The sequence below is a fragment of the Hypanus sabinus genome, chromosome 29 (genome assembly GCF_030144855.1).
Source record: "Hypanus sabinus isolate sHypSab1 chromosome 29, sHypSab1.hap1, whole genome shotgun sequence".
NCBI lineage: Eukaryota > Metazoa > Chordata > Chondrichthyes > Myliobatiformes > Dasyatidae > Hypanus > Hypanus sabinus.
Window position 1 is genome coordinate 14340690 of NC_082734.1, and position 23653 is coordinate 14364342.

The following is a 23653-nucleotide window of genomic DNA, read 5'->3' on the forward strand; positions in this document are numbered from 1 at the left end:
GCTTTCAACAGATACTATTTTTGTTATTGGTTTATTGTCAAGTGTACTGAGATCCAGTGAAAAACTTCTGGGTTTCAACCAGACAGATCGTATCAAACATTAGTACATTGAGGTAGAACATATCACATGATTTTCCTAAATTTAGCTCAGAGATGCTGATCAAGGAAGGCGTGCCAGTATCTACTTTCTTAGGGGCTTGAGGAGCTTGTAACCAAACGTTCTAACAACCCTCTACTGAAACACGGTTGGAAATTGTTCTGACTGCTTGTGTCATGGTGAGACATGGAAATTCAAGAACACAGACCATAAGTTGTAGAGAGTAATGGATCCTGCCAGCACATCACGGATGCACCCCTCCCAATATTAGTAGTATCTACATGAGACATTGCCTCCAGAAGCAAAATCCATCGTCAAAGATCTCCACCATCCAGGCCACTCCATCTTTTCACAGCTACCATGGGGCAGAAGGTACAGAATCCTGAAGTCCAGAAGAACAAGAACACCTATTTCCCTTTAGCCATCAAAGCTCTAATCACAACCACAGTTTAGCAAAGCTATGAGACTCTGTTAACCAGCATCTAAAATAGAGGGGTTTTTTTTGTTCTAAATGTTTATCTGGTGAATGCTGCTTATTTGAAGCCATTATCATGAGCTCTTCAGGTCTGTCTGGAGAACGCTGGGCTCCGAGGTTTATAGGGCACCTGAATTTATTAATTGTTGATTCAACGAGAGTCAGTAATGCCTGGTGCTTTCTATTTAATCTTGTTAAGTTTATTTTGTCAACACAGGTTTTCTGTGTACTGCCAATATTTAAGCAGATGCCTGATTAGTAATTATCACAGGGTCCTAGCTTTGAGAATGTTATGACTCATGGTGTTGCTTGGTCAGCCACTGATGTTTTGTTGGAACTTTTATTAAATAACCCTGGTTGCCATCTCTCCAGAGGAGTTGGTTTTCACTCCGCATTTTGGTTTCAGTAATTGCCAGCACACGTCATGACCTGTGATACTGCTGCAAGTAAAGCTTTCAAGTATGTACATACTTGTGTATGGTACAATGAACACAACTTTGACTTTGCAGTAACAGAATGTAGTGTTGCATTTACAGGAAAAGCAGATTGCAGGGAGACAAGTGCAAGGACAATGACCTGGTAGGTTGGAAGATCAAAGTTTCCTCCTTAGCTTATAAGAGTCTGATAACGGCGAGATAGAAGTTGTCCTTGAGTCTTGTGGCATGTACTTCTAAGCTTTTGTATCTTCTGTCTGATAGTAGACGAGAAAAGAGAGAATGACTGGGGTGTGAGAGGTCCTTCATTATGTTGGTTACCTTACAAGGGCAATGTGAAGAGTAGACAGAGTCAGTGGAGGAATGCTGGTTTATGGTCTACATTTACAACTTTTGTGTTTCTTATAATCTTGGGCAGAGCAGCTGCTACTCCGAGCTCTGATGAATCCAGGGATGATGTACCTGTAGAACAGGCGTTACCAACCTGAGGTCAATGGACCCCTTGCTTAATGGTATTGATCCATGACATAAAAAAGAGTTGGTAACCCCTGCTGTAAAAATATGCTTACAGAAACTGATGAACTATCAATAACTCTCGGAGACGGGAGGTGAACGATAGGCTTTTATTAGCAGCAAAAGGGACCACAACATCTTGGAGACTGAGGGAGGAGCAGTGCCTCCAATCACCTTTATACAGGGGTCTGTGGGAGGAGCCACAGGAGCAGTCAGCAGGGGGCATGTCCAGACAGGTAGACATAGTTTACCACAGAAACACCATAGAAAGCATCTTATCCTGATGATACATTTAAAAATGAATATATCCCTTGCATTTTTATTCATTAAAAAATAAATTTCTTGAAATAAATTTTCTTGCTGGAATTTAGAAGAATGTGGGTGGATCTCATTGAGGTGTTTTGAATTTTGAAAGGCCTAGATAGTGCAAATGTGTAGAACAGTGGCAGAGTCTAAGACCAGGTTATACAGTCTCCGACTAGAAAACAGAGAAGAGGAATTTCTTTAGCCAAAAGGTGGTGAATCTGTGGAATTCTTTGCTACAGAAGGCTGCAGAGGCCAAGTCATTGGGTATATTTAAAGCCAATGTTGATAGGTTCTTTATTAGTCAGGGCATCAAAAGTTACAGGAGAATTGTGTTGAGAGGGATAATAGATCAGCCATGAATGAATGGCAGAGAAGACCTAATGGGCTGAATGGCCTAATTCTGCTCCTATGTTTTGTGATCTTTTATCTCCTATTGTAGCTACACTATGTAATGGTTTTATTTTTGCAGATGCCTTCTCAGTGTCCCAGTAAGAACCAGGCTCCTCCACACTGGACTCTGTTGGCCATACTTTCTGCTTTTGTAGTGCGGACAGCAGCCTGCCCATCCTATTGCATTTGTGACAACATCCAGGGCGAGGTGACCTGCATAAAGAAACAGCTCACGGAGATCCCCGTCACCATACCAGAGGTCTGTAACCTATCAGAACCAGCAGGAATCAACAATGGGCGCCGTTTTTCCCAATTCTGGCAGCTCTGCTCACAAGGGCTAGGGGGCAGTAGTGAGCAAGCTCCGGGGGGGGGGGGGGGGGGCGGTGGGGGGGGGGCTTTGGCTGAGATCAGAGCAGTAATGTTGGATTCACTCAGCAGGCCGGACAATGTGTTTTGAGTAATGAAGACATATGGAACAAAATTACTGCTTTGAAGTGAAAATGGGGAACAATGTCAAACATCTTAGAGTCGCAGAGAGATCAGCACACTAACAATCTCCTTGGCCTACTGAGTCTGTGCTGACCACCTCCCCATTTACATTTATCCTACATTAACCTCACCTTTATCCTCACCACATTCCTATCAGCCGCCAACCAGATCCTAACACACAGTAGGGCCAATTTACGGGAGCTCAGTTAGTTACAGAGACCAGGATTTAATCCTGACCTCCGGTGCTCTCCGAGTGGAGTTTTCACATTCTCCCTGTGACCGTGTGGGTTTCCTCTGAGTGTTCTAGTTTTGTCCCACATCCCAAAGACAGGCAAGTTAATAGGTTAATTGGCCACTGTAAACTGCCTATAGTGTGTAAGTGAGTTATAGAACCAGAGGGGAGTTGATGGGGATGTGGGGAGAATAAAAGATAAGATTAGCAGTTGGGTTGACTTGTTCTCTGATCTTGGCAATTTATTTGCAAATGTTTCATCACCACGTGAGTAAATTGCCAAGGTCGGAGAACAACTCAGCCCAAGCATCAACCACCCAAGCTACACAATTTCCAAATTATTTCCAGTGGGGTTAGTTTCAGATTACATGAGTATTTTTTGTCAGTATGAATCCAGTGGGCTAAAGGGCCTGTTTCTGCACCTGCTCTCTCTTTGATTCTATGATTGTAAAATCACTGGACAGTTCTGTGGGTTAATTTTTATTTGCTGTGTGCCCGGCCATCTTTATGTTCTCTCTGTTAGTTACCACTGCTGGTTACGTTTCTACAATGGGGAAATCTTGCTTTCATTCTCTGCCCTTCAGCAGTTTCCCAATGAGCGAATGCTCCTTTTACCTCCAAGTTCATTCTACTGAGTTCAATTGACCAACTCTATCAGTCATTGCACTGAGGCCTTGTTAGAAAGTGGGCCGCAGAACAATGCTCAGAGACAAGGGGCACCCAAATGACAAGTCCAGAGATGGCTACCAGCGTCCAAATGAATGGCTCAATATCGGCACATTCTTTCCTCTCCCTTCAGGAAAGGGTGACACACAATCAGGCACAGAGGAAGTGAACTGAAGGGCAGTTTTACCAGCATCTTCTAACACCCATTGGGAAGAGTGGCTGAGTAAAATGGGAAGACCATTGCTGAGGCAACGATTCCTAACTGGGCTGAAACCATTAAAGATGTTAGTATCCTCAACCCTACTCGCCTTCCTCACACACTGCATCAACCCTCCCACAGCCTCTTCAAATCAATGAGTTGAAAACAGCTCTTCCTGTCTCCCTTCTCTAAATCTCACTCTGGTCTCTTTCTCCTTCAAGAGAGCCAATGACTCTAACCTGGTCAGGTGGTGACCTGAACTGCACCCTCAGTCAGTTTGTGTTGGTGATCCACACCCCAGATACAGAAAATAGTTCCTAGTGTGTGAACGGTGGGTAAAATTTAGTGGCTACTTCATCCAAATGTGGGGGAGAGTAAAATGGGATTCCAGCATTGAAATGGTGGGCTGAAGGGCTTGTTTCTATGTTGTAGGAGCAGTAGTAACTTCCATTCCACCCAAGTACTTTTTAAACCTTTCCCTTCTCACTTTAAACCACGGGTTCCCAACCTGGGGTCCACAGACCACTTACTTAATGATGTTGGTCCATGGCATAAAAGAGGTTGGGAAGCCCTGCCTTAAACCTTGATCCTCTAGTGTTTGCTCCCCTATCCCTGTGTGCATCCTCCTCATCTATGCCCCTCTTGGGAATGGGGTGTGGTCCACTAATACTATTTAAGAGAAATAATAGATAAATAGATAAAATACACTGTCCAGAAGAAAGCAATGGCAAACTACTTCTATAGAAAAATTTGCCAAGAGCTTACTGCCCATTCCACCTGTTGGTGTTTAGTGCAGCAATGAAGATACTCCATCTCCTTGACAGTGTTCAGGGCTTCCTTCATCAATCCAGTAGCTACTGTCAGCACACACAGATTCTTCATTGCTGTTTCCATAATAGTTTTGTTTGAACCGTCAAAGTTGTTAGCCCTGAGCTAAATCCCCGGACCTGGAGGACTGGTGGACTACTCTTTGTCTGTCCTCCACCTTTTGATCTGTTTGGCATGGGTGACCAAGAGCCAAAGCTCAAAGCCCTGGCTCCAGCCAACATAGCTCTCCGGGTCATTGAGGCACGCAAGCCTCCAAACCATGACAAGGTTGTGGTCCTCTTGGAGGTTGCCAAGAACAAGCATGGTCAAAAAGACCGTGATCACCCATGTCATATGGCACGGCACATAATGAAGAAGAGAAGATAAATGAAAGTCTAAGAAAGTAAGTGACACTTCTGTCTATTTTGCAGGGTACCAAGCAGCTTGACATCAGAGGGAACAACATTGAAAAAGTTCCAACAGGGGCATTTCTTCCTATTCCCTACCTTACTCACCTCAACCTCCAGAAATGTAAGATCAAGCAGCTTCAAGAAGGTGCTTTCCGTGGCCTTGGCCGATTGGTGACTCTCAATCTGGGGTCTAATTACATAGAATTCATCTACCAGGAGACCTTTGATGGGCTTTTCTCTCTGCAACAACTCATCATCGACAACAACATGATCGAGGAGATCAAACCCGGTGCATTTACTCAACTGGGATTTCTAAACTTTTTAAACCTGGAAGGGAACTTCTTGGTCTACTTGCCTCCTTTGCTTTTCCAGGGTCTCCAGCAGATTAAGTACATGCGCTTGTCCAAGAATATGATCAACAATATTGCAGATGAAGCCTTCGCTGGGCTATGGACATTAAAGAGACTGAACCTGGACAACAATGAGTTGCAGTTTTTGCCAACAGAAGCATTATCCAGGCTCACGACTGTGACCAGATTGGATCTCAGCCGGAATCCAATGACCTACCTCGGTGAAGAATCACTGCGGATGCGTTCGCTGAAACACCTGATGATGGACAATATGTCCCTTCAGGATGTGTCTCACACTGCGTTTGAGCACAGCCCGATGTTATCAGTCATCGACTTACACAACAACCAGCTCCAGATGATCCAGCCCCTGGTTGGGCTCGAGTCCTTGAGGGTGCTCAACCTGACAGGCAACCCAGTCCAGTGCAACTGTTTCATGAGACCTTTCAGGGAATGGATGGCCAACCACACGAAGCTGAAAGCCGCAGTGTTCTGCGGCGCCCCGGGACTGTACGAAGGGGATAGGCTGGATTCTCTGCGCCCAGATAACCTGAGGTGTGACAGCCGACCAGTAGACCCTAAGGAGGAGGAGGAACTCACCCAGGCGAACAAGCCTGCAGCAAATAATCGGGATAGCGGCCCATGTCCAGACCACTGCGACTGCAAGCATGACCTGCAGCATGCCAGTTGTGAGGGGAAGGGGCTACGCAGGATCCCAAAGGGCTTCCCCACTGACACTCACCTTCTGGACATGCACTACAATGACTTCCACCTTGTCCCCAAGGGCTCCTTCCCGGACATGAAGCAGCTTGTTTCCCTGCACTTACAGAACTGCAGGATTCACGAGATTCACGCTGGCGCATTCCTTGGCCTGAAGAAGCTCATTTACTTGTACCTGTCTTTTAACGAGATAACCAATCTCCAACCAGAAACCTTTGAAGGACTTCCCAAGCTGACGTATCTTTACCTGGACCACAACAAGCTGTCATCAATACCCAAGGGGGCATTCAAGCTCCTGCCCGGCCTCTTTGCTCTTCACCTGGAGTACAATCCCGTCCCTCAGCTGACTGATGAGAACATGCAAGGGGCAGAGAAGTTACGATGGCTCTACCTGAACGGCAGCAACCTCACCTACATTTCCCCAACTGCTCTCCACTCCATGGGTCAGCTTCAGAAGCTGTTCTTGGATGAGAATAAGCTGACAGCAGTTCCCACCATCGCTCTGATGAAGTTGTCCGCCTTGAATGAACTGAAACTATCCAGCAATCCCATTAAGCAGATCGAGAGTGGCGCCTTCCTGCCAATGGCAGGGTCTCTCCAACATTTATGGCTGAATGACATGGGTTTGGAGAAGGTAAGGCTGAGGACATTCAAACAGGTAAGGCCCTAATGGGGCTTGGCAGGACAGACGTTGAGATGTCTCCACTGGTGGCAGAGTCACAAACAAGGGGACAATATTAGTTACAAGAAGACAAGGTAATTTAAAACTGCATGGAAAGATTTTTCTCCTGAAGGTTTAAGTTTAAATTTGTCATGGGCAAACATATCTAGGGCATAAATGCCATAAAGATTAGATTCTTGCTGCAGAGCAACATAGAACATTATAAACATTTGTGGTGAACTATGTGCCTGTCGGGACACGCCCCTGCTGACTGCTCCTGTGGCTCCTCCCACAGGCCCCTGTATAAAGGAGACCTGCGGCCTGAAGATCGGCCTCAGTCTCCAGGACCTTGTATGATGGACACTCACTCCTGGTTCCTTCTTCCAGTCAATAAAAGCCGATATCTCGCCTACGTCTCAGAGTGAGTTATTGATGGTGCATCAATTTTATTGACTGGAAGTTTTAAAACATGGAACCCGTTTTGCGTCCGGACCGGTTGGATTTGGACCCTCAAGACCCTGACGCAGCTCTCGCTTTTGAACACTGGCTTGCATGCTTCCAATCGTACTTGGCGGAGCTTCGTGCGACTGAACCCGCCGTTATGCACAGAATCCTACTCTCGAGGGTCTCCTCCAAAGTTTACTCCTTTATCCGGGACCTGCCGACCTACGAAGGGGCACTGGACGCCCTCAAACGACAGTACCTGCGGCCGGTGAACACCGTCTACGCAAGACATCGCTTAGCTACCCGGCAACAGCGGCCTGGCGAATCGTGCGCTGAGTTTCTCCGAGCACTACAGACACTCGTCTGAGCTTGTGACTGCAAGACGTTCACGGCAGAACAGCATGCGGAGCTGCTGGTGCGAGACGCCTTTGTGACGGGACTGAGGTCAGTGTACATGCGCCAGCGGCTGCTGGAGAACTCGGATCTTACCTTAAGCTCGGCGATAGAGAAGGCCAACGCTCTAGAAGCTGCGCGGCATAACGCCGACGCTGTCCAGTCGCGCGATTCCCCGCCGGTTTCGTGGACGCCTCAGACCCCGCCACCGCCAGCTCCCGGGAGCGAATTCGCCAACGCCGCCGCCAGTCGCGATTCCACGAGCTCCCCGACCCAGACCACGGCGGCAGCCCGTCAGAAGCCTGTGCTTTGTTATTTCTGTGGCCAAAAGAAACATCCTCGACAACGCTGTCCAGCGCGAGAAGCGACCTGCTCCAGCTGCGGAAAGCGGGGCCACTTCGCCAAGGTCTGTAAGTCTCAACCTCGAGCGGAGTGCAGCGCTGCGGGTGAAACGTGGGGGCCGCCATCTTGCATGCCGGGATGTGGGCGGCCATCTTTGTCGACGTCAGCACGCCCCGCCCCCGATCCTCGGATGCTGACCGGGTACCCCGGATGTGAGCGGCCATCTTTGTCGGCGTCAGCATGCCCCGCCCCCGACCCTCCGATGCTGACCGGGTACCCCGACGGCGATCCAACTCTGGCCACTGTGACTCTCGACCAAAGCGCCCCACACCAGCTTGCAAGGTCCATGATGGACATCCAGGTGGAGGGGCACTGGACTGGATGGCTGTTTGACACGGGCAGCACTGGGAGTTTTATTCACCCGGACACAGTGCAACGCTGCGGACTTGCAACACGGCCGGTCAGTCGGAGGTTCCATTTGGCCTCTGGGTCGCAGTCCGCAGACATCCGGGCGGGTTGTGTAGCGACTTTGGTGGTGCAAGGCACAGTATATCGGGACTTTGAACTGCTGGTCATGCCTAATCTGTGTGCACCTGTGCTATTGGGGCTGGACTTCCAGAGCCATCTCGAAAGTGTGACTATGGTATACGACGGGCCCCTCCCACCACTCACTGTCAAGAATCCTCAGTTTTGTGGGACTTCTTCACATACCCCGCTACTGACCACACACACACACGGACACACACATCCCATCCAGAACCAGGCCAACAGCTGCGCTACCGACACTTGCAGCCTCTCCACTCTCAAGATCCCTCCCCCACCGCTGTTCGCCAACCTGACCCCCGACTGTAAACCTGTGGCAACCAAAAGCAGGAGGTACAGCGCGGGGGACCGGGCCTTCATTCGGTCGGAGGTGCAGCGGCTGCTCAGGGAGGGGATCATTGAGCCGAGCACAAGCCCTTGGAGGGCCCAGGTGGTTGTTGTTCGGACTGGGCAGAAAAATAGGATGGTGGTGGACTATAGTCAAACCATCAATAGGTTTACGCAGCTTGACGCATACCCCCTACCCCGCATCGCGGATATGGTCAACCAGATTGCTCAGTATAAGGTGTACTCGACAATAGATCTGAAATCCGCTTATCACCAGCTCCCCATCTGCCCAGAGGACCGCCCCTACACCGCCTTCGAGGCGGGCGGCCGGCTCTATCACTTCCTGCGCGTCCCTTTCGGTGTCACGAATGGTGTCTCTGTCTTCCAGAGGGAAATGGACCGGATGGTGGACCAGTACCAACTGCAGGCCACATTTCCCTATCTGGATAACATCACCATCTGTGGTCATGACAGGCCAGATCACGACGCCAACCTCCAACGGTTTCTCCAAGTGGCCGCAGCTCTGAACCTTACTTATAACAGGGACAAGTGTGTTTTTGGTACCACCCGCCTTGCTATACTTGGGTATGTCGTGGAAAACGGGGTTATTGGGCCTGATCCCGAACGTATGCTGTTAGAGCTCCCTCTTCCCACCACTCTCAAGGCCCTCAGACGGTGCCTGGGGTTTTTTTCCTATTACGCCCAATGGGTCCCCCATTACGCAGACAAGGCTCGCCCCCTGGTCAAGTCTACCTCGTTTCCCCTCTCTGCTGAGGCCTGCGCGGCCTTCAACTGCATTAAAGCGGACATTGCCAAAGCTACGATGCATGCAGTGGACGAGACCGCTCCCTTCCAAGTGGAGTGTGATGCCTCCGATTTCGCTCTGGCTGCTACCCTTAATCAGGAAGGCAGACCAGTAGCATTCTTTTCTCGCACCCTCCAAGGCTCTGAAATTCGGCACTCCGCGGTGGAGAAAGAAGCCCAGGCCATAGTGGAGGCTGTTAGGCACTGGAGGCACTATCTTGCTGGCAAAAGATTCACTGTGCTGACCGACCAGCGCTCGGTTGCGTTCCTGTTCAGCAACCAACAGCGGGGCAAGATCAAAAATGATAAGATTTTGCGGTGGAGGATAGAACTCTCCACCTACACCTATGATATCCTGTACCGGCCTGGCAGACTCAATGAGCCCCCTGATGCCCTATCCCGGGGAACATGTGCTAGCACACAGCTCGACCAGCTGTACGCCCTTCATGCACAACTTTGCCATCCGGGGGTCACCCGATTTTACCATTTTGTGAAAGCTCGGAACCTGCCGTACTCCCTGGAGGACATCAGGACGATGACCAGGGACTGCCAAATTTGTGCCGAGTGCAAACCGCACTTCTACTGTCCTGACACGGCACAACTTGTCAAGGCCACCCGCCCTTTTGAACGCCTGAGTGTTGACTTTAAGGGCCCCCTTCCCTCCACTGACCGCAATGTCTATTTTCTCAGTGTTATTGACGAGTTCTCACGGTTCCCCTTTGCCATCCCCTGCCCCGACACCTCTGCCACGTCCGTCATAAAAGCCCTGCGCCAGCTCTTCACTCTGTTCGGGTATCCCTGCTATATCCACAGTAATAGAGGGTCCTCCTTTATGAGTGAAGAGCTGCGCCAGTACTTGCTAGCTAGGGGCATTGCTACCAGTCGGACCACGAGTTATAATCCCCGGGGTAATGGCCAGGTAGAGCGGGAGAATGCCACAGTGTGGAAGGCCACACTTTTAGCCCTCAAGTCCAAAGGGTTGCCGGTCTCTCGATGGCAGGAGGTCCTCCCTGAGGCACTGCACTCTATCCGCTCTCTGTTATGTACGTCCACCAATGCCACCCCTCACGAACGCCTATTCTCTTTTCCCAGGAAGTCTGTCACTGGGACCACCCTACCAGTTTGGCTGACGTCCCCGGGGCCAGTGCTGCTCCGGAAAATGTGAGGAGCAATAAATACTCCCCGCTGGTGGAGAGGGTTCACCTTCTCCATGCGAACCCCCAGTATGCTTACGTGGTCTTACCTGATGGGCGGGAGGACACGGTCTCCATCCGCGACCTGGCACCCGCAGGTGCAGCAGACCACTACCCTGAAGGCTCTCCGGTAACTGTGAACCCTGCACCAGAGGTGACACCGTACTCACCAGGCCCTACACAGACTCCTCACGACACTTGTATACCGGGCGTTTCGTACGCATTTATACCAGGCGCCTCGCACATGCATGAGGGATCACCGGCGCCTAGTGGGCAAGAACACGCGCAACCCCCGTCCCCTGTGCAATCGCCAATGTTGCCGGCACCTATGCGGTCACAGCCGGTGCTACGTAGATCGCAGCGACAGATTCGACCGCCTGATCGGCTTGACTTGTAAGAACCTTCGCTACATGAGGACTTTTTCAAACGAAGGGGGGGTGAATGTGGTGAACTATGTGCCTGTCGGGACACGCCCCTGCTGACTGCTCCTGTGGCTCCTCCCACAGGCCCCTGTATAAAGGAGACCTGCGGCCTGAAGATCGGCCTCAGTCTCCAGGACCTTGTATGATAGACACTCACTCCTGGTTCCTTCTTCCAGTCAATAAAAGCCGATATCTCGCCTACGTCTCAGAGTGAGTTATTGATGGTGCATCAACATTAAATTACATAAACTTCTCTGGAATTCACTATCACTGACGGTGGTAGAGGCCAAATACTGTAGATTCCAGGTGCAGATAGATATATATTTGAAAGATTAAAAATTGAAGGCTATTGATTAGCACAGTTGTTGCAAAGTACTGCTGTCATTTCACAACATATGCCATGTGATATTAAACCTGATTCTGATTCCAAAGAGTAGTTGAGACCAGCACAGATCATGTCCGCTGGAGGTTGGTGGCCAAAGATGGCCTGTGCTGGGGTTAGAGGTCTCTGTGTGTGTTGGTGGGTAGGCCGGAGAAAGGGGCTTGTTTTGCTGTTATTACCTTGCAGCTTGTTGTGCTCTGTGTTGTTCTGCTGAACATGGAGTGCATGCAATGCTGGCACCGGAATGTATGGCGACACTTAGCACACCCTTGAATGTGTTGTTGGCACAAGCAACTTATTTCAATGCATGTTTCGATGTACACGTGATAAATAAATCTGAATCTGAACTTGATACTGAGATCAGCTGTGATTGACTTGAATGTTGGGACATGTTCAAGGGGCCTGAAGGCCTCTTCCTGTTCCTGCATTCTTGTATTGTGATTTAAAATCTACATGTGGAGTTTATCATGTACAGTACTGTGAAATGGGCCTGAAATTCTTGGTGTTTCCCTGTAGCTGAGTAATGAAAGCTCCCTGTGCCTAGAAATTTGATTGCACCTTTTTGTTTGGTGCTTGTACTGGTGTCTCCCACTTTATGAATGTTCGCTTTACGCCACTTTGCTTTTACAAAAGACCTGCATTAGTAACCTGTTTTCGCATTACAAATTGGATTTACGCTCTTACGAAAAATTTTCCCATATAAATTAATGGTTCTTCGCTTTACGCCATTTCGGCTTAAGAAAGGTTTCATAGGAACGTTCTACCTTTGTAAAGGGGGGGGGAGACACCTATACTGTATTGGATTTCCCAAAAAAATACTGATATTGGTTAGAAAACACTGCTTCTTGGGTATAAATCACAGCTTAAACCCAGCTACATTTCTGACCACAAACTTTCAGAAAGTATGTCTAGACCTACGAAAGAGTGAAATAGAAATTTGCCACAGGGAGATAAGACCTCAATTACCTGCAGAGACGGGAAAAGGTAGGATCCTTTTTCTCAGAGCAGAACATTTTATGTTCAAGTTTATTGTCATGGGCATATACACACAAGGCATAAATGCCAAGAAAATGTGTTTTTTTTGCAGCAGCAGCAGCAGCACAGTAACTGGGATTGTTCTAGCATCCCAAATGTTATTCACTCCTAGACATGTCTTTAATTTTTAATGACTTTGTTTCCTTTGCTGTTTGAGCTTTGCTTGCTATTGCCAGCAACAGTTGCCATGCCAACCTTCCTTTTCACAAAGGCAAGTAGTCTATATTTGATTGGCTTCCGTCTGTGACAGGAGAGTTAAACTGTGAAATGCGATTGGTTGGGTCATTAACACAGGGTAAAGTGCACTGTGGTTTAAATTTCACAGCTTGAAGAATGTTTACACAGCCAACACTTCTGTCTAAAAGTGAGAAGGCTGTGAGGAAAACACACGGGGGAGGTACATCACCAATGGATGCTGATAAAGTCTGAAGATGGGATGGGTTTGAACTAGTTTTGTGCAGACATTAAAACAACCTATTTTGACCAATGCTCAAATGAAATTTCTTCTGCTTATAAAGTCTGACCATAAAACAGCAGCCGAGATTTGTTTCTCTTAATGACAGCTGCCCGGGGAGTGGATTATTTTTCCAAGAAGAAGAGGTATGGGTTACCTGCAGCCTCTTTCTCCCCATAAATCTGTTCACCACCTGATGCACCATCAATAACTATTGGAGATGGGAGGTGAACGATAGGCTTTAATTAGCAGCTAAAGGGAGCACGGCATCTCGGAGACTGAGGGAGGAGCAGTGCCTCCAATTGCCTTTTTACAGGGGTCTGTGAGAGGAACCACAGGAGCAGTCAGCAGGGGGCGTGTCCAGACAGGTATACATAGTTTACCATACCACCCTTGGCACTTTGTGTAACCTCAGGGCAGATCTTTGTGCTTTTTGTCAATAGTACTGATCAGAATCAGAAGTGGGAACAGACGACCAAGTGTGCACTGTCAATCATGGAAGTTGTGGATTCAATGCACTCCCTCTGTCAGTCCATACTCTCACCAGGTATAGCTAGTTCAGGAACCCATGATGAGGCCTCTGTCAGTCAGGGTCGACTGTGGATATCGCGTCCTAGCTGTCTAGATACACAAGCCTGGGCAGTACAATATGGAGAGCAAGCTGTTGCCCATGTAGCAAGGTCCCCCTCTCCATGCATCTGATGAACCCAAAGGAACAGTAGAGACTGTTTAGCACCAGCAGTGTCGCAGGAGTTGCCAGTCAGCATTGAACTGAACATAGGACTGCCTTAGGGACTCCAGCTCTGGATTTTACTCTCAAGGTTTACTCCCAAAGCCTTCCCCACAAGGCAGCAGAGGTTTGAGATCAGAGTTTTCCTTCTCATAGGTGAGCTGCCAACCATGGCTGAGGAGCAACTGGTTTTAAGGTACCAGTAACTCCTTCTCCTGTTAGTAGATACGGTTCTGCCAGGCTGAGTAGCTAAACCACACGTGAAGGCCAGGAGCTAGATTTGGTTGTCAGAGGCTATTGAGATGCACACCATTGGGAGCATTCAATAGGTAGTGGGAGCTTATCCCCATTACCACCTCAGACTGTAACAACTTTAAGGAACCAGTACCCCTTTGATTTCAGTGGAGATTGTAGTTCAAAGGATGAGGAGGCAAAGGGGAAGGTGAATTATTTATTTAGTTCCCTACACCTTACACTACTTCATCCCCATATGCACATCAACACCATCTTGATTCCATTTGCCTTTTACCTACTGTGGTAACTTCTACTTTACAAAAGGACCACTCGACAATGTTATGGCCGAAGAACATCTTTATCTGGGACAGCAAATAATATTTACAATACAGAGGCTTCCAGGTACCTCGTGCAGCATGGGTGGTGGAACTATATACAATGCATATCGGAAGTAAACCACCCCCCCCCCCCCAGCCAACCCCGGAACCAACTTCTTGTTACCGACAGCTTCCAATTAGTATTAACTTGCTTTTAATAATACTCACATTACAACACCTACAATAAGGAGTAATTTACAGTGGCCAGTTAAACTACCAACACTTCTTTGGGACATGGAAGGAAATCAGAGCAGTCAGACACCTGCACAGACACAAAAGGCACATGAAAACTCCACAGAGAAAAAGCCAGAGGTCAAGATCAAACTTGGGTCCTTAGGGACAACAGCACTAGCTGAACAAGAGCACCTCAGGGTGGATAATTACAAGACACCTTCAAGGAGTAGTGCCTTGGGAAGGAGGTGCTCACCACCCAGGACATGTCCCCTTCACACTGTTACTGTCAGAAAAGAGATACGGCAGCCTGCAGGCACAAACTCAGCCATCCCATTTCCAAATGCACATTGAACCCAAGGTCACTATGTCACTACTTTTTTGTATTTTTGCACTACTTATTTTAACTTAACTATTTAATAGACATATATATACTTAATGTAACACTGTTCTTTTTCTCTATAATTTTCATGTATTTCATTGTGCTGCTTTGTAAAAGTTAACAAATTTCACGACATATGCTGGTGATATTATTTAAATGCTAACAGTGTCCACATGCCAAGACAGACTCAGAGGTGACGTGGCTTTTCCTGTAATGCTGGGCTTTTGATTTCCCATTTCAGATCGCTGATGGAGCGTTTGATGGAGTGACCACTGGGCTGCAGAGCCTCTACCTGGGGAACAACAAGCTGAGCTATATCCCCAGCTTGGAAAATTTCAGAAGCCTGCACACCATCGACCTGTCCAACAATCCTTGGCACTGTGACTGCCCGCTCCTCCACCTCCACAGGTAACCTGTCTGTGACTTCTATTAGTTATGTTTTGCTCCTTAGAATGCTGCCAAGCAGCCTGATGCACTAAAAATTCAACAAATTAAGTTTTCATTTTTCCAACGGCTCTAAATTTGAAGGATTCTTTTGAGGGGTCAGAGCAAAGATGGGAGTTTCAGGAGCTGGTAGGTGATGAGATGGGGAATAATCTTAAAACAAGAATCATACAAGGGTAACAGTGGTCTGGAATCCCTCGTCATGAAACTAGTGATACTGATAATCAAGTGAATCTTTTATAAATGGATCTAATGGCTTTTTATTAGGAAAAGATACTACGATTTTGAAATCAATGTGAATAATTGGGGTTAAGCTAACACTATTTATTCAGGGGTTCTCATACCTGCTGTCCTTGTCCTCGCTGGTGGCTTGGGAGGCCCTGTCCGTGTAAGTGACTGACCGCAGAGAATTTTGCAGGTGGCACACACTATGGTGTGTTGTGAACTAGGAAACACTTCCATGAGCAAAGGCTGGAGGAACTTTGTAAACCTTTTCTTCAAATGATAATTGATATAGTTGATTTTAGATCAGAAGTTGTTTAGACTTTGAAAGCAAAGGGTATTCAAGGTCCTGAGGGGTTTAGAGTTAGGTTTCAGATCTAGGGCAGCAAAATGGCACAGCAAGAAGGGCCGCTGCCTCTTGGCACAGAGGAATACAATCCTCTCCTTGGGTACCGTCTATGTGGAGCTCTCCCCGTGACTATATGGGTTGTCCTGGGTGCTTCGGTTTCTTCCCACATCCCAAAGATGTGCAGGTTGTTAGTTGGCCATTCTAACCTGCTGCTAGCTCCAGCAAGGTGAATTGGCGATAATCTTAAAATTCTCTGCAAGGCATGGTAATTTTGAGCAGCAATTATTGTTGATTAATGAATTAGTAACAACCATTAGGGACTTCTTTCAGGAAAAAGGATAAATCCTACTGCATAGGTACATGTATTCCTTATTTAGTTATTCTAAATGTATTACAAAGGCAGATTGAAATGAAAACATTTCAGAAAATCTGTTCAAAAATTAATAATATTAATCTTTTAAAAAACAATTGAAAAATAACATTATTTCTAAATAGAATTGCTATTTGTAACCACTTATTATACAAATGCTAGGTCTACATGTCAATGTTCTCACAAGCGTCTAGCCGACATTTCCTGTGAAAACATCTCATTGCTCTCCACTTGTAATAAAACAATTGCTGCTTTATTTGGCAGTAAAGATAATCACTACGTATCTTTTTATTATAGGTGGGGTTCAAAGAATTGATGAGTGGCACTGCAAGCCGCAGATCAACAAAATTTTTGCATGTACCATCCTGGGTACAGATGCCATAGGTTCGCCACCCCTATTGTAATGTGTGAGTGAGTGGGGATAGATGATGAGGATGTGGGGAATAAAAAGGCATTAATATAGGATTAGGTTGTCGGTTGTTGGCACAGACTTAAAGGGCTGAAGATATAGCCTCACTTGACTCAACTTTGATTTCAATGAAAGTCAGAAAAGGGTTAGGGCAAGATGGCTGCCTTTTTCTACGTTACTGTTTCTATGTTAGAGAGCAGCGACGAGCCAAAATCCCCTTCCAAACCCTGTTATTACCATAAAGGAGTTTGTACTCATTGAGGAAGTTGCAGAAAGGATAGATAGGGGGCTCTTTAATACCACAGCTGGTTCCTGCATCTATTCCTGTGAACGAGGTTTATATCCAAACCAAACTGATGACACGGTATAAGCGAATGGGTAGCACGGTAGTGTAGTGGTTAGCACAACGCTTTACAATACAAGCGACCCAAGTTCAATTCCCGTTACTGCCTGTTAGGAGTTTGTACATTCTCCCCAAGACCATGTGGGTTTCCTCCAGATGCTCCAGTTTCCTCCCATAGTCCAAAGACATGCTATAAATTGTGCCATGATTAAGACAGGATTAAATCAGGAGATTGCTGGGCAGCTCGAAGTGCCAGAAGGGCCAATACCACACTGTAATAAATAATAAATAAATAAACAAATAGATAAGTAGATCGATTGATAGATGAATAAATAAAAATAACAAACGGATAGATAAAATTGGTTTAGACCATATCAACACAATTTATTTAATTTAGGAGGCCATTTGGCCTATCAGATCAATGCTTTCTCCCAACAGAGCAAGCCCTTGAGTCATATTATTACCTTCTCCCCCTCTGTTTCTTGTAGCCCTCAACTCATTCTCGCTCACATCTCCATCAGCTCCCTGGTGACTGTCTCCTTCTCACCACAAGCAGCCAGTTAACCCCCCCCAGCATGTCTCTGGATCTCCATTGGATGGAATCACCAGACATAAAAGGCCTGTAATTTGGCCTAATTGGAATCTAATGAGCAGCCTCACTCAGAGAAGCTGCAATAACTATAATGAGTGCAAGGAAAGAGTGCCCCACAGTGACAGGGGAATTATTTTCTCTGTCCTTGTTGGCTGTGTTTCTGATCACTGATCTCTATACAGGGCCATTTAGAATTATTTGCTTATTAATATTAGACCACCAGACATAGGAGGAGCAGAATAAGGCCACTTGGCCGACCGCCTGCTCTACCCTTCCATCATGGCTGATTTATTATCCCTCTTAACCCCATTCTCCTGTCTTTTCCCTGTAACCTTTGACGCCCTGATCAACCTCTGCTTTAAACATACCCAATAACTTGACTTCCACAGCCGTCTGTGGCAACAAATTCTGTCTCCATCGCTGGAGCAATGAATTCCACAGATTCACCACCTTCTAGCTAAAGAAATTCCTTCTCTTTTCTGTTCTTAATGGATATCCCTCTATTCTGACATCCCCTGGTCCTAGACTCACCCACTATAGGAAACATCCTCTCTATATCCACTCTGTCTAGGACTTTCTATTTTTGATAGGTTTCAATGAGATCCCCCCCACTCTTTCCTTTAAACCCCAGCAAGTACAGGCCCAGAGTTATCAAAGCATCTCCTACATTAACCCTTTCATTCCCAGAGTCATTCTCATGAACCTCCTCTGGACCCTCTCCAATGCCACTACATTGTCTCTTAGGTAAGAGGCCCAAAACTGCTCACAGTACTTCATGTGCAGTCTGACCAATACCTTATAAAGCCTCAGTAGTACATCCTTGCTCTTTATACTAGTCCTCTTGAAATGATTACTAACATTGCATATGCCTTCCTTACCACTGACAAGTTAATCTTTAGGGAATCCTGTTCGAGAACTCCTGTCCCTTTGCACCTCTGAATTTTGAATTTTTTGCACCATTTAAGAAATAACCCATGCATTTATTCCTTTTACCAAAGTGCATGACCGTACACTTCCCTACACTATATTACAACTGCCACTGCTTTTCCCATTCTCCCAATCCATCCAGGTCCTTCTGCAGATTCCCTGCATCCTTAACACTACCTGCCCCTCCACCCATCTTTATGTCATCTGCAGACTTGTTGACATGACCATCATTGCACCATCCAAATTGTTGACATATAATGTGAAAAGAAGTGTTCCCAATATTGACCCCTGTGGAACACCACTTGTCAACAGAATGGGCCTCCTTTATTCCTACTCTTTGCCTCTTGCCAATCGGCCAATTTTCTATCCATGCTTGTATCTGTCCTTTAATATCATGGGCTCTTAACTTGTTAAGCAGACTCGTGTGTGGCACCTTGTCAAAGGTTTTCTGAAAATCCAAGTAAACAATGTCCACTGACTCTCCTGCCTGTTACTGCCTCAAATAACTCCATCAGATATGTCAGGCAAGATTTTCCCTTAAAGAAACCCTGCTAACTTTAGGCCTATTTTATCATGTTCCTCCAAGTATCCTGAAACCTTTTCCTTAATAATGGATTCTAACATCTTCCTGACCACTAAAATCGGACTCACTGGCCTATAATTTTCTTTCTTCTGCCTGTCTCCCTTCATAAAGAGTGGAGTGACATTTGCAATTTTCCAGTCCTCCAAAAATAATGACTTTTGGAAGATTACCACTAATATCTCTACAATCTCTTCAGCTACCTCTTTTGTCACAAAATACCAGACAATTTAAAAAAAGCAGCTTTAAGTTTTCCTTCTGAATAAATATCCTGCACTGCTTAGTTCAACACTAAGACAGATAAGAAACTATACTTCAGGTGTCCACTAAGTTTTCTGCTAATTAGTTTTATCTCAGTTATATTTGGGTCCAGTGTCTACCAGCTTAAAAAAACGTCTTGGTTCCTGCTTTCATGAACGCTGAGCCCTGATGAAGTGTTAACGTTTCATGTTGTCCACCATCCTTCACCTCTGGATATCCCTTGGACACAAGCTTGTTGATGAAGAAAAGATCCTGGGTGTCACACTGGGCTACCAGTGAAACCGTACCCCAGCAAGAGTCAACACTTTCAATAAAGTTGGATAGATTTATTTTGAAAAGCAAAACTGTTGAACAATGCACTAAAGAAAGTTAATAAGTGAAAAATAGTAGGGATGGGAGTGCTTTGTGGGCTAGCATAAATTTGATGGGATGAAAGGTCTTTTTATGTTGTATTGGCAGTATTCTGATGTGTCTCTCTATGATTTGTTTTGCTTACTGATTTTACCTTTATAATTTATCTTTAAAAGGTGGCTTGAAAGTACCAATCTGAAGGTCCGTGCTCTCTGTATCCTCCCACAAAATGTGACAGGCGTGAGTGTGAAAAATGCTCCCTTTAAGAACTGCAAAGGTGACCTGCCTGGGAAGAAAAATTTCCCAAAGAAGAGTAAAGCAAGTCGAATGGGAGACACACGCAAAACGGTCAACAGGAAGAAATCAAAGCGAACAGACAAGGCAGTGAAGAAAAGCAGAAAGACCAGGGCACAATAGACCAGTGATAGACTGCGTGAACAGAGAGTGAGGTGGAGCTGACTTACTTAAATGGTTTGGGTTTATCCCCTCACCCTTGTGCTTAGTCTGTATAACATTCCCGTCTGCTGTTTTAGGAGGGCTGCAGTTGGGATTGGAATTGGTTTACAGTGAAAAGCTTTTCTTGCATGTTGTTCACACAGATCCATTCATTGCACAGTGCATCAAGGAAGAACAAGGTAAAACGATGCAGAATAAAGTGCAATTTAGATTTTTAAATGTAGAGCAATTGTGTTAGAAGCAATGAGTGGATCTGTAGGAAGGAGCTTGAAATGAGCCTCCACGATCCAGTGGCATCTGTATTAAGGAGACATGAAGAATGTCTGCAATGAAGAATTAATAGTAGTGATGATATTGATTTCTAGGCTAAGCTTCCTTCAGGTTAGGAGACGACTTGTTCTTTTAAAGCGGGAGTCACACTGCAAGTAAAATCTCTGTACACGAATTGTCCCATCATTGGATCCCATATACAGTGCCTCGGTTTTCTGGAAATGTCTTCAGGAATATTGATGATGATCTCTTTGGTTTGTAAGGAAACTGAAATCACATTTCAGAATGGAAATAACTTCAGCAAACATATTATTAACATATCCTGATTATTTGTGTTATCAAACACTATTTAGTTTATGCACTTGATGATAAAATGTTCAGGATCTTGCGTAGGCTCACTATAATTCAGAGCACTTTATTGGTTGTTAATACAAAACAATTTTTATTTTTCTACTGCACTCCTCATTGCTTCTGCATTCATGTGGGTGGTGAGCCAGTCTGAAGGTTTGAATGAAATGATCAGTGTTCATGAATGTTAAACTTCTAGCACTCACACTTGTACTTGACCTCTGATCATTGACCTTTGCTGTTTGACCTCTGCCCACTGTGATGCCCTGTGGCCCAACCGAACTGATGGATTTGCTGTTCAGGAACCATTGACATTGCCCTGGGAGTCTGGGACTCCATGGTATCATGCACTGATGGTAAATTATTTCTGCTGGCTTGTGTGCTCAAGATTGGGGGGTCAGCTCTAAAAATTAGAATCGGATAATTCCGCAGCATGTTCTAAGTCCATGGTCCAAGCCTTCCCTGGTAATGTTCCCCAACTCTTCCTTTGCTACATTGACCACTGCATTGGTGCTGCTTCATGCATCCATGTTGAGCTTGTCAATTTCATCAACTTTGCCTCTGACTTCCACCCTGCCCTTCAATTCACTAGGTTGATTTCTGACAGCCCTCTCCCCTTTCTCAATATCTGTCACCATCTCTGGAGACAAACTGTCTACCAACACCTTTTGTATTGTAAATCTGCCGATTCCCAAAGGTATCTTGATTATACCTCTTCCCACTCTGTCTCCTGTAAAAATGTTATTCCCTTTCTTTAGTCCCTTCGTCTCCATCGCATTTGTTCCCAGGATGACAGGAAAGGAATGACGGGTTATGGGCTGAGTGCAGGTTGGTGGGACTAGGTGAGTGTAAGCGTTCGGCACGGACTAGAAGGGCCAAGATGGCTTGTTTCCATGCTGTAATTGTTATATGGTTATATGAGGCTTTCCTTTCCAGGACAATCTTAATCCTAACCCTTTGTGTAGGGGTTGGTTAGGGTAAGGGTAGAAATAGGAGAGGGTTAGAGCTAGGCAACATCCCCTCTAATCTTTTTTTTTCACAGTTGCACAGACCAACCATTGCTCTAAGCAGGAAATTTTTACACTGCCTGAAAACTGTGCAGCACTTAAAATGTTTTTTTATTTGTAATATGCATACTATGAATAATTAGATTGAATAGCGGTGCAGCAAAAAAGGCTAAATGTGGGGGTGCATCTCAGTTACTGCGCAGCTGCACACTTAACCACCTTAGAGGGAATAATGGGACTAAGGTTGGGGTTAGGCTAGGTTGGATGTTAGTGTGCAGGCAGTAGGAAAATAATCCCTCTTGTGTTTATTGATCTCATTTGTTACTGGAGATTCAGTGTCAGTAGACCCTACCACTTAGATCTGGCCCATGCCTTCATTAACCTGGTCCAACAACACTTGCCTTTCTTGGAATCCATGTTTAATAATCATCTATCTTATTTTCTGGTGGCTGTTGTTTTCTATGGTCAAAAGGCTTATTTCAGTTGAATTCAGCCCAGTGTCCATTATCTGCAGACCACCCTGATTCAAAAATCGTCCAAAATTAGTAACAAAAAAGAGTGACCAGAACTAGATCTAGTTTTAAAAATTAAAAAAGTTGGGTAGGAAGCTGCAGGATCTTTAGGAGAAAATGAAGCATATTTCCGAAGATGGATGGTGTAGAACTTGCAGAGGAATCTACAGTATATTTAGTGGCCCTTGCTATCCTTGTCCTTATTTTATTTTAAAGGTGCTGTCAGAGTAGTCTAGTGAATGCACAGAACACAGAGCAGTTTGGGCCCTTTGACCCACAATGTTGTGTAGACTTATTTCAACCTACTCCATAATCAGTCTAACCTTTCCCCCACGACACAGCCTATAACCCTCCATTTTCTTTCATTCATGTGCCTATTTAGTACCAGTGGTATGTTTTGTACAAGCGGCAGCCAATGGGCATGAGTGTTAGGGGAAATGACCAATCAGGCTGGCAGATGAGGTGCCAGCCAAAAGATGGTCAGGCTTGGCATTCCAACGGTGAGCTCTTGGAGAAGGAGTGGTTGATTTCCAACAACTGATACCACCTTCCTTCCTGTAAAATGTGACCTCAGCCACCTTATAGTATTTTCTCCTTAAGCCTCGTGGAAAGGTTCTCCCTGCAAATGCCAGTCTATCCTAGACTCAGATAACAAAAATAATTTGTATTTATACAAAACTTATAAGATAGTGAGACTCCAAAGGTGTTTTCCTGGTGCATAAGCAGGGAAATTTTGACTGAGTAACACAAAGGGAAATTTGATAGGATTTGAAGCTGTCTTAAAGAATGGGATAAAGGTGGAAAATCAGACAAAATGCAGACACTATATGTGTCTTTTGCAAGTATGGAGTGTTCCAGGGAGCTCCACGGCCAATGAATGATTTTTGAAATGTAACTACTGTGGTGATGGAAAGAGGTGTGCAAGTTAAGAGAAGTGATTCCAAAAATAATATTTATTCTGACCTCTTTACATTAGCTCTCAGCACATCCCCTTCCTTCAGATGTCTGCTTCATGCAGGTTCGGAAACAGCTGGGAGTTCAGGCTAACTAAAAGCAATTAATACTGGGTTGGGATCTGAAACGTATGAACTGTAGGCCTGGAAGAAGTTATGGAAACAGGGAGGGGCAAAGGTCTGAAAGGATTTGAAAACAGGGATGAAGCTTTTAAGCTGAAACATCTCAGGATCTTTCCCTGTTTTATGAGACCTGATCTGCACTGGGTCAAAACCTCTGG

General features: G+C 45.8%; 1 protein-coding gene across 1 annotated transcript; it reads left to right on the forward strand.

Annotated features, from left to right (window-relative positions):
- Positions 1–989: 989 nt before the first annotated feature.
- On the forward strand, positions 990–21729 carry LOC132383028 (chondroadherin-like protein). The gene is made up of 5 exons (XM_059953733.1): positions 990–1030; positions 2294–2473; positions 5039–6718; positions 15220–15386; positions 20003–21729. Exons 2-5 carry the CDS (start codon positions 2294–2296, stop codon positions 20241–20243), a joined length of 2268 nt encoding a protein of 755 aa, XP_059809716.1. The 5' UTR covers positions 990–1030; the 3' UTR covers positions 20244–21729.
- Positions 21730–23653: the final 1924 nt, after the last annotated feature.